Here is a 12,187-nt window from a genome sequence, read left to right on the forward strand (position 1 = left end):
AAAACCCACATTTATTAGTGTATGAGTGTATGTGAGGGGTTAGTGGGTTCTAGGCTCCTCACACCAGGTTCAGTCACTGTTGGTCAACCCTGTGAAGCCTTTGGGTAAGCTTTGTTTGGGAAATAAGCTTCCAATGCACACTGCCTGCCATGTAAGGACCAACAGACTTTTCTATATTTATCCAGAGGTATTTCCAAGATTTGGATTATGGATTAAAATCAACTTTAAAAAATCTCCTTTCTTTTTGTTTGCTTGCTTTTTATGGATTAACTGAATAAAATTTGTGTTAATTAAGTATTCAGATTATTTGCAAGCTAAATTAGCAAAAGAACCAGGAGCCCTTCCTAGCCAGGGCATTAATTTCAGTGTATGTTAGCAATGCAATTTCTTATTAGTCAGCCTCACCATATGTGAGAAACATGTCACTGTAACTCCTAGTAACAGTGCAGTGAACTCTAGTAACCGAAAATTTTTATAGCCGATGACTTCACTAGATTTGTCTAGACAGCAGTTACTCTCTGAAATCATAGCATATTAAGACTGGAACAGATCTAACAAAGATATTGTAACTTACATGGCCTAAATATTCTCTTTGCCATTGTAGGCGGGGGAGGAGGGGAAAGAAGGGGTTGAGGGGCAGTGAGACCAAAGGCGTTATCCTGGAAAGTGGGCAACTAATAGGCATAAATATGGAAAGGGCCTAGACTTGATTTTGGATGAAGTATAAACAAGCAAAACTATTCTCTGGAATTTGAAAGAAATTTGATGTCTGATTATGATTATCAAAATGGGAGAGACTCCCTGGTAGTTATACCTAGATAAAGTAATTTCAGTCAAATCCATAACTTTCAGGTTGGCTCTCTTGGCAAAGTAACATTAGCTTTAAAAAAATAATGCTAGCATTCTGATTTTTGCTAATAAAATGCAGATGCTCTCAAAAATTCATTCAGCAGAGGGATTTGGACTAGGTCTGCATGTTTCCCTAACCTTCAGCCATTTCAGTCCTTGACAAAATAATTAGTCTAATAGAACAACTGATTGACAAACAAGTTTTTAACTGATTGTTTTGCTCTCCTGGCTACTGACCTAAAAGTGCCAGCTATGATTTAATGTAGAGTTTGAACTCAGTAATCCCACAGTTTTACTGGCCAGTGCCTGGCAAAGACCAGATGTACCTGCTAGTGCAGAGGAGTCCAATGGCTTTGATTGATTGAGGTTTGGTCTGAATCCCTAAGATAAAAATAGCCTTGTCTCTGAGTAAGTGCCTTGAGAGGCTTTTCTAAGATTTGGGCATTTAAACAATTGTTAAGGATGGGACATTGCTCCATAAGTGTCCTGAGAAGAAATATTAGCTGAGCTTCTCATTAACTTTGTGAATGTGAGGAAGCGTCTTTCACCTGTAAGACTTTCTTCAGAGAAAGAACACTTGATTTCCTGATAATTTTGACTTATTAGCAATTAACGTAAAGTGCTTTGTATTTGGTGAAATGTTTTCATGTGAAGTATACTTTGCTCTGATCCTGAGACTAAGGGAATAACTCTTGTCTCTCCCTCTGACTGGCATATTTCTGCAGGAAGCTGCCCTCTGTAGACAGCTCCCCATGGAAGCCGAGACTCTGGCCACGGTTCAGGCTGCTGTTAACCCCCCTGCCATGACTCCAGACATGAGATCCATCACTAATAATAACTCAGATCCTTTCCTCAATGGGTAAGTTAATATTCAGGGACCACTTATTTTTGCTTTCTTTATTTTGTGATCTAGAGTATGGTGGTGTTTGTGTGTGTGGGAAACAGTGGGGAGCTTGGAGGCTAGAGTGAGGATAGAGGCAGCAAGTAGTGGCAGAAAAAATAAAAGCAGAGGAAGTTAACTACTTTTCTTTTTTAATCTCAAATTTAAAAATTGGTCATATGACGTGGACTGAAACCTTAGTCAATAATTTAAAAATGGGAATGAACTTATTTCAGTGGGATGGTGTTGCACAGAATTATTTGGAAAAATCTTGTGGTTTAATGTAGCTAGTAAGGGGGTGAGGGGAAGCCTGCCATGTGGCAAATGAAGAACTTAACAGTTAAGAAATTATGTTTATGGTGAAATGTGAGTAAGGTCTGTAGTTCAGTTAATAGTGTTATATGATGTCAGTTTCCTGGTTTTGATCCTTGTCCTGTGGTTACGTAAGTGTCCTTGGGGAGGCAGGGGAAGAGTGCATGAGGGTCTGTTCCTTTTGCATCTTCTATGTGATTCTAAAATTACTTTACAATAAAATTAATTAAAAAAAAAAAGAGATGATGTTTTAAAATAGAAAACATAAGAGCAGATGGGAAAGATAATTTAGTCAAGAATATCTTCATGAGCAGAAGTAGTTAACCTTAGTTTCTTAAACTCAAATAAAGGGTAGGGTTCTATTTCCTCTGCCTTTTCTGTCCTTCCAGAAGATACTGGCAAACAAATATAATTATGAATGTTATAAAAAATAGAAAGAGGTGAAAACAAACAGTAGCTAAAATAATGAAGGAAAGTTTTTAAAGTGTTGATTTTAAAGTATTTCAAATGTTCAAAAAAATATAAAGTATAATGTCAGACTCACCATGTACCCCAAACCCAGATTTCCCATATTTTTATAGATTTAATTTTTGAAATAAGCATTACAGTTAATATTTAAACTCATTCCTGTCACTGCATATTCATCACACATGCTTTTATGCTTCTGGTTGCCTGATAACGTGTGCATCCCTAAGCAGCGTTCAACACTGTTTTCTTTTCTTTTTTTTTAATTTACATAAATGCTATTATACTTGACTAGAGGCCCAGTGCACAAAACCCATGTACTCAGAGAGAGTCCCTCAGACTGGCCTGCGCCCTTTTACAATCCGGGAGCCCTTGGGGGATGTCCAACTGACGGCTTAGGCCCACTTCCCACTGTCAGTCAGGCATCCTTAGTGTTGCCATGAAGGCGGGAAGGACTCCTGCCATTGCTGCTGTGCTTGCTAGCTGTGAGCCCAGCTTCTGGCTGAGCGGAGCCACCAGGGAGCAGCTCCTGCATTGAGCTGCTCCCCTGGTGGTAAGTGCATGTCATAGTGACTGGTCAATTTGCATATTAACCTTTTATTATATTGTGTACTCAGGGGGGTGGGGTTCCTCAGACCAGATTGCAAGAGGGTGCAGGCCAGGCCAAGGGATCCCACCAGTACAGGATTGGGGCCGGGAAGGTACGCAGGAGGGCTCTAGGGAGTGTCCAGCCCATCTCCCTCAGTTCCAATGGACTGGACCCCAGCACCAAACTACCTATTGGTCAGAGCATCTACCCTCTGGTGGTCAGGGCACATCATAGCAACCGGTCAACCAGTTGACTGTCTGCCCCCTAGTGGTCAGTGCAGGTCATAGCGAGCAGTTGAGCAGCCTTAGCATATCATTAGCATATTATATTTTGATTGGTTGAATGGCTGACCAGACATAGCATATTGGGCTTTTATTATATAGAATATGTAGAGTAATGCTTTTATTATATAGAATATGTAGAGTAACAGTAAAAAATTACTGTTTTAAGATGAAAAGGAAATCAATTTACTATGAACAGTCCATTTTATTTGCTTATAATTTATTAACTTCATGGATATTGGGATGTATGTTTCAAAAAAAATTAAAAGGAGCTACAAATTATGCCTCTCTTCATTACTTGGAAAGTTGGACCAAATGACAGAATTACACTAGGTTAGGTTTTTATGACTGTACTTTAATTTGGAGATTTCTGTAGTGGGCTCACCTTGATGTTCCTCCACTTTTTCTCTACAGGGGGCCATATCATTCGAGGGAACAGAGCACCGACAGTGGCCTGGGGCTAGGGTGCTACAGTGTCCCTACCACCCCGGAGGACTTCCTCAGCAACGTGGATGAGATGGACACAGGTAGGAGCAAAGCCTGCAAGTACTTGTAATGAGTTTGCATTTTCATATCATCTTTATAGTCATCTCCATTCTGGAATCCAACCAGAAACACTTAATCTCAACAAAGCACTTTAAAAAAAATATTTTTAATACGTTTTTTAAATTGATATCAGAGAGAAGAAAGGAGAGGGAGAGAGGGATAGAAACATAAATGATGAAAGAGAATCATTGATCAGCTGCCTCCTGCACTCCCTCTACTGTGGATGGAGCCCGCATCCTGGAAAGGTGCCCTGACCAGAAATCAAACCATGATCTCCTGGTTTATGTGTTGATGCTCAACCACTGAGCCATGCCAGCTGGGCCCCAAGCACTATTAATAAATTCTATCTCCCCCCCCCCCCCAATAGTTTATACAAATATAGTTTTTTATATGGCACAAGATTTTCAATTCTTCCTCTCTCTCTCTCTCTCTTTCTCTCTCTTTTGTTTGCTGTTCTTGCTACACATAGCCCTTTCCTCACCATCATATCAGAACACCACTGTCTGCTTGTCATTCTTATCCAGTGAAATAGTGATATGTTTGGTCCTTAGTTATAACAAATAAGCCACTTTCTCTCTTGAGAAAATACTTGCTTATAGTTATACCAGCATTGCATTTGGAGGGCAGTTGGCTGTGGGCATTTGGACAGGTAAGCAACTCAGAGGATTCTAAATTGTCAGCTCCAAATCACAATTAAAATGAAGAGTTGGGTGACTTCACCCTAATCCCCAGCCTGCAGGCCAGTCCTCTGCTGGCTTCCCTGTTACCTCTCCTTTCCTCGTCTATTCAAGGAGTAAGGCCTTCAATTTGAAAAACTGAATTTGGACGTATTAGCCAAATCTAGACTTAATTATCAAAATTCTAAACTCCAAGAGCTATCTAGAATAAAAAATAAAAGATAGTAGAGGTGTCCACTATTTGGAGTTTTTAGGCAGGTTTCTCCTTTATTCTGATGACTGATAGAAAAGGAATTGTTCTGTGGTGAAAATAATTGGTTTTCCCACTGCTGTTGTCCGCAGTGCTTGTGTTTGTCACACTCTGCTCGTCGAAGTCTGCTCTTCCCATCTGACTCTGAATTATCGGTTAGCCAAGAGACAGACTTGCCAGGAGTGTGGGCGCAGGGAGGATTCCCAGGTCTCCAGCAAGTGTCATGTGAATGTTTAGGGGGTTGTGTAGCTGTATTGTGAGAAGTCACACAGGAATAGTTTGACCTGTTTGTTTTGTTATATTTTAATTTATTACTTCAGCTTTCTCCTTCCTAGCCTCTCCCTCCCCCCCCCCCCCCTCTCTCTTCCTTCATCTTTCTCTCCTTTTCAATGTGAGATTTATTTGCCCTCTTTGGAGTGACTCCTTCCTATCTATAATAATAAAAGGGTAATATACTTATTAGACCAGACGTCTTCTGGGTGTCATTCTGGATGTCCTTCTTGAGAAGCCAGCCTGGGTCCCGGGTGCCTGCAGCAGCACGAGGAGGCAGCCCAGGTCCCAGGGGCCTGCCAGTGGCCAGAGGAGGGAAGGCCAGGTTTCCGGTGCTGGAGGAAAGAGTGCTGGCAGCTAGGAGAGGGAAGGCCTACTCTTGCACAAATTTTTATGCATCAGGCCTCTAGTGTTTAATAATTGTTTGCTTCATCTTTTGAACACTGGGAAGCCAGTAAAAATGAAGGCAAAGTTAAATAAGAAAAGACTAAGGAGACCTAAATCTAAGCTTGACATTAAAAAAAAAAAAAAAGTTGAATTCTACTCTATAGCTTTTTAAAATAGATGAAGTCTATTCTATGGCTTTTTAAAATTGAGAATGTGGAATTAAGTGGTATCCTGAAAAAAGCAGTCTTTGCAGACAGGCAACTGAAGTTGAGTTCTTGCTTCCCACTTCCTGCCAGTGACTTTGGGTGAGTGCTGTCACCTCCCCGCACCTCAGATTCCTCACCTGTAAAGTGGGACCCCTGTGCTCACTTCTTAGAGCTGTGAGGAATCATGAGACCACAGAGCCTGGCCTCCTTCTAAGAAGGCTGAGGTAAGGTTCCAAAGGAATTTGATAAATGGTAGGGCTCCAGGGTACACTGGTTAGGTGACTGTCAGCCCACTGACTTGTGAGGCACTTCTCTGAAGGCTTTATATGAAATGGGGATAAGCCCTCTCAGGGGAGGAATTTAATTACCCATAACAAGATAAGGGGAGGCTGAGGGTGTGTGGAGGTCCAGTGTAGCTAGAAAGGTCGGTTAGATCAGCGTTTTTCAACCACTGTGCCGCAGCACACTAGTGTGCCGCGAGATGTTGCCTGGTGTGCCGTAGGTGCAGACAAGACAAGAATTTTATAATTTTTCACTATTTTGTTTACTTAATATTTCATAATAAAGTAATTATAAAATACTTTCTTTGTGTTTATTTGATTCCTATTCAAGAGAATTACTTTATATATAGTCAATATAGGCACAGAGTTAAATTTTTTAACATTTTCTAATGGTGGTGTGCCTCGTGATTTTTTTCATGAAACAAGTGTGCCTTTGCCCAAGAAAGGTTGAAAAACACTGGGTTAGATCCACTGACTATATGCGGAATGGAAGTGAGCCAGCCGAGTAGTCTCCTTGTGAAAGGCACACAAAACCACAGCTAAGTGTATAGAGCAAAGCCTGGGAAGTAACTGACCCTTCCAGAATATTTTGAAATAATCACACCCTTTTAAGAACTGCCTGATTTTTGTCTCTTCCACTTTTTAAATGGATAAAACTGCAAAAACCAAAAAGATTACGAGATTACAAAGTTGCTCCAAAGAGAAATAATTTAAAATTGTTAACCTCAACAAAGAACCTTAACTAGTTTCCTCATGCCTTTCATGTCTGAGGAGAAAGGATAAGAGGAATTGTTTAAAACAGAGAGCTTTTAGTTGGCTAAAACAATGTATTCTCCAGTTATTAGAAAGTATTAAAATGGGAAATCAATAGGGATAAATGATTCTAATTGGCGATGAAGGAAAAAAAAGGTTAGCAACTTAGATCATTCTTCAAGGCAGGTAACTTTTTTGGACCTCACTTCCAATCTGTTATATTGTAGTGGCTGAAAAATTATTTTGGATTTTCTTTTCTATTTTGATGTTTTTCAATATGTGGTTGAACTTGATTTAATTTTTCATTGTATTTTGCAATGAAAATCCTATAAAATATTGCCAAGAAGCATTGATATTTTATGAGAAAAGACATGAAGCTTTGCTATCACCCAAATAAAGTTGAATTATGTTTCCCTCATTACTAGGAAGGATATATTTTTTCTCCCTGGAAAACATTTAATTCATATGCTTAAAATGAATTTTCTGCAGTTTTAGTCAGAATAGTGAATTTCTTTGCAGTGACTACTGCACTTTATGACACAAAAGCTAATGTAATGAGTTTCGTAAAAAAGATGCTGTGGTGGGAGTGGGCCTCAGTTATCAGTGTTTCTCAATTTTGAGGTATATTGTATTCCTTCAGAAAATTGTTTGGGGCTATTTACATTAACTAGTTGTTCTAATATTCTGTATTCAACGGTGATTGAGTTCTAAGATTTTTTCTTTCTTTAAGCACAATCTACAAACTTTTATTGTATTTTTGTATTTATTGTATTTTTGTATATATATGAGTTTGTGTGAATAGTACCCAGAGCCATGGGTGCTTTACTCTATTTTGTGAAGATGACGCTATAATATCAACTTCATATGGGTAAACAGGGCCAGACATCTCATACATAACATGTTATGTATGTCTAGGGCCACACAGTTAAAAAGGTCAGTCTATGGACACAAGGTTAGTACATTTTCTCTTACACTATTATTCATAAAGAACATGAATTCCTCATGTCAAGCCCCAGTCACTTAATTTTATTGTAGAACAGCATTTTCTCAACGTAATCTGTTTCTGTGTAGGCATAGCGCAGGTGAAAATGAGAGTCATTCATGTCTCTATAAACTCTAGTTCTATCAGGATATAAGTTCTGCCAAAATTGGGTTAGGCGATTACATGAGCTTAGGTAACAGTGACTGAAACAAAATAAAGCAGACTTCTTCACTGCAAGACATCTCAGAACCTTCCTGAGCTCACAGGCATTGTGACCCTCCTGCATTGTGAGAAAGGCAGATGGTGTGGGGGGTGGAGTGAAGGGAGGGGCATGGTCTGCAGAACCCACTTTATAAAATGCTTTGACATTGATCCCTAGTGCCTTCAATGAAGACAGCCTTTTAATAACACCATTAAAAGGAACTCCTCACTATTATCTTTGAACATAAAAGGGAGGATATGGGTACATATAAGCTTACAATTAAATCCTAGATTATCACCCTGAGATAAGGCATTTCTTACAGGCAGGGCCTCTCCACTCTTTTACAAAACAGCTACTGTCTCGGGGGAAGACACAGGTCATAGGTCAGACCCCCAGGGCCTTCACCTGTGCCTACCCTCTCCCAGGACTTGTTCCTCTGGCCCATGTCGACCCAGGACAGTTGCGGATTCCCCTGGCACCTCTGCATGTCCCAGGGACGAGCATCACCAGCTCAGAGTCAGTGTGGTAGCTGAAATTTTGCCCAGAGATGAAATATTTTATACCCATAGCAACGTAATCTGTTTCCGCGTAGGCATAGCACAGGTGAAGACAAGAGTTATGTTCACATTTGAATTGACCCTCTTTCAAGAACCTGAAAAAGGAGTGAAAATGTTTTCTTCTCATTCTGTTGCAGGGGAAAACGCAGGGCAGACACCCATGAACATCAATCCTCAGCAGACCCGTTTCCCTGATTTTCTGGACTGTCTCCCAGGAACCAATGTGGACCTCGGAACTCTGGAATCTGAAGATCTTATCCCCCTCTTCAATGATGTAGAGTCTGCTCTGAACAAAAGCGAGCCCTTTCTGACCTGGCTGTAGACAGTAGATGGTAACCTGTGTGCAGCCATGACCTGACATTTCCTGGGCCTCTTGGGAAAATCGATGGAGCAGAGCAAGTCTGCAGGTGAACCGCTTTCTGCCCCCATGACTCATGCTCCCTCCTTTCCATGTGGCCAGTTTAATCATTGCCTGGATTTGATTGACAGTAAACTAAGTTAAACATAAATAAATATTCTATTTTTGTTTTCTGCAAGCCTGCATTCCTGTGGTGGGTTATGCAGAATTGCGTACCTGTTTTTCTCTCTGTAGCCCCATGACTAAGCTTTATGGGTGTTGAAATTTTTCATCAATTGATTATAAACCATAAAAAGATGACACAGGCAGTGATTTCTGACAGTTGGCTCGGTCCAGGAAATGTATCCCAAATGAGACCTGATTTACTGTTTTAAAACTATTGATGACAATAGTACTAAATCCTTTAAATATTTACCTGAACTTTAAAAATCATCATATGGATAGTAAAATTTTGCTGTATGGAATGCCATGTAGTGCTGAATCCATGCTGGTTCTGATGACTCTTTTTACTCTGTATTTACAAAGGCACACATGGTCCTCTTGTAGTTTATGCTCCATCATTTTGGGCATAGTATGTGCATAGCTAGTCCTTCCAGCGGGAGAGCCGCAGCAGCATGCCATAGTCCCTACACTGCGGATCTTATGAATGATACCCATTTGCTACTAATTATGACCATTTGTTAAACAAAACATTTAAAATTACAAGTTATATTTTTAAAATATTGCTGCTTAGAAATCGATGTTTATTTTATGAAGCACTATATTTTGTAGCTGATGACAAAGGGCAGGCAAATATTTTTGATGAATCAGTGGCAACTGTATTTTTGTCTTTTGAAATTGTTCTGAAAACATCAGGACACATAGCTTTCAGTCCAATGGCACACACAGCAAGCTATTGCTTTTTAAATTCTGAAGCCTTGTCAGTTTTGCTTTTAAGATTTCAAGTTTTAAAATAGTCTTATCTATGAAACTGTTTGAAGGATGAAGCAGGTCTTTGACTGACATTTTAAAATATGCCCTCTAGATGGTGTGTGGTGGAGGCATATGCTTCTAAATTCAGTAAAAGTGATTCCTAAGTATATTATCTTAATCCTTTTGCTATAATTGGTATAAAAAGGCATGAAATATGTACTCAGTACCTCTTATGTAACCAAAAAATGTTTTTTTTATTAGCTTTTAAGGACTGAGAGAGTGCATCAGGTTCACCTGGTATGCACTCTGTCTGCCAATGAAGTCCTCTATTTAGTATTTTCAACTGACGTTATTTATAATATGTATATGAATTTAATATCTTTTTTAAAAGACAGTAATTGAGGTCTCTGGGAGGAACCTTTCAATTCCCAAGGGGACTTATTCATTTGGGATCTTAATTGAGATCCTTTCAATCTATCAGAATATAGATGGGCAGAGTACCTTTTATCTTGTTGGAGAGAAAGCACGTGAAAAGGTCAGAGATGAAGTAGTAAAGTTATGGAATGTAGTGGAAAGGCTACCAGTTGTGAAATGAAAAACAAACTAGAGTATCCCAAAAGCAAGACAGGCAGAAGGTATGAGCAGTGCACTCCCAAAACAAAACAACGATTTTCAACTACAGCCTTTATACCCAAAGACTGTTGTAGAAGAAAAGAAGGCTTCAGTGCACTTTAGGTGGCGGGGGAGGGGCAGGGATGGAGCCCTGACCGTGTTGATGCTGAGCAGCAGGTGATCAGGGCATGAGCCTGCAGTGCTTCCTACACAACACAGTGATTTCTTTTTCCTGAAGGACCCCTGGTTTAAGTTCCTTTTATTTCTTCTCTCTCCAAGTGCTCCAAGAGAGATGGGGGTGATGTTTATGTTGCTACTAAATTGTAGGAAGCACTATTCCTTTTTCTCTTGGGTTAGCAATAATTGCAAAAAGAGTTGTATATTCTAAGAAAAAAACAAACAAGGGACCTAACAAAACTGAGCAGTGTTACTGTATTTTTAAAAAATATTTTTTATAGATTCATTTTCAGGTTATTAAATGTAAAAGAAACAGATACTCCTCTTTTTTCCCTAAAGTAGTTAAAATATCAATGATTTATAATATCAATTTTTAGAAATAATTTCCTAAAAAGCTTGTGGCATTAGAAAACACTAGAATTTTTTAAATGAAATTAGGTAAAACATTTGTTAATAAACATAACAAATATTTTTTTCAGAATTAAATATGGACTCTGACTATGTGCTTACTAATAGATAAAGCCAGATATAATTTTTTGTGTTTGTTATTAAGGCCATAAAATATGGCCTTTGTTAAAGAACACTAAAACTAGAAATCTATGTAAGAATAGCTTTTTAAAGGCTACTTCCTATTATTGTGAGTGTTAAAAACCCTGCAGGATCATGATAAGGTGCTATTTATACTGTTTTTCTTATTAGAAAACAACCGCCAGAATATCTAGTCTTTTTAGTTCTACATCAATCAACTTCAACATTTCATTCAGTTTTGCCATAGAAAAGGCATATTAAAATTGAAATAGGAAAATAATTTCATATATCTTTCTTTTTAGATATCCCTTCCCCCGCCATTAAACACATTTTTTTGAAGTAAATACATTGTTAAAACCTATTTGCAACTCTATTCAATCTAAGTAATTCTTAGTGTTTCACCTTAGTATTTAGGATGTGAAAATGCCATCTTTCACTGATTACACAGTGTACCAGGAGCACGTAAAACAGGGGGGGAAAAGACAGTATGCCGATGGGCTATTCCCAGGGTGGCAGAGAAGCTCTCAGTAGAAGAAGGTGATCTGTGTGATAGGAGTGTTGCTAATTACGAGTTGTTGTCTCATGATATAATTAGGAAGTAACTTCTGAAAGTACAACTTCTATGAAATAAAATAAATTGTAGATTAGTTTAATTGGGAAAATGGACCATTAACAGACCATTTCCCTAACACACTACATCATTTCTGTGCTAGTACTTTAACTTTTTACAAAATTTACTTCTACATTTTATAATGTGTTTATTTTTAATTTAGAATGCTATGTGTACAGAGAGTATGCAGCCAAACCAGGCAGATCAAACCATTTTACCTGGACTTTGGTACTGGTTTTTACTTCTCTGATTCTGTAAAAGAAAAATAAATACAGTTGAGTTTCCACATAGAGCCTTTGTCTTTTTATTATTTGTGTGTATTCCTTTTACTGACAACTTTGGGTGGTAATGTACTAAAGAGAGGCTTATGCAACCCTCCTGGCAGAGAATGAAAGAAAGAAAATTTTGTAGGCAAATACTTTTTTTTGCTCAAATGCTTGTTTTTGAATATTCTAAGAATCCTTTATTTGAAGTGACCCTCTAGAATTTTTTTCCCCTCAGAA

General features: G+C 38.7%; 1 protein-coding gene across 2 annotated transcripts in view; it reads left to right on the top strand.

Annotated features, from left to right (window-relative positions):
* WWTR1 (WW domain containing transcription regulator 1) overlaps nucleotides 1-11,970 on the top strand; it is a 159,083-nt gene extending 147,113 nt beyond the window's left edge. For both annotated transcript variants that reach the window (XM_084875960.1, XM_084875959.1), the window contains exons 5-7: nucleotides 1,575-1,708; nucleotides 3,791-3,903; nucleotides 8,625-11,970. In XM_084875960.1, the coding sequence (XP_084732086.1) occupies nucleotides 1,575-1,708; nucleotides 3,791-3,903; nucleotides 8,625-8,809 (432 nt within the window). In that variant the 3' untranslated portion in view covers nucleotides 8,810-11,970. The remainder of the gene's footprint in view (nucleotides 1-1,574; nucleotides 1,709-3,790; nucleotides 3,904-8,624) is intronic.
* Nucleotides 11,971-12,187: the final 217 nt, after the last annotated feature.

The sequence above is a fragment of the Pipistrellus hanaki genome, assembly GCF_964339955.1.
Source record: "Pipistrellus hanaki genome assembly, chromosome: 2".
Classification (NCBI taxonomy): domain Eukaryota; kingdom Metazoa; phylum Chordata; class Mammalia; order Chiroptera; family Vespertilionidae; genus Pipistrellus; species Pipistrellus hanaki.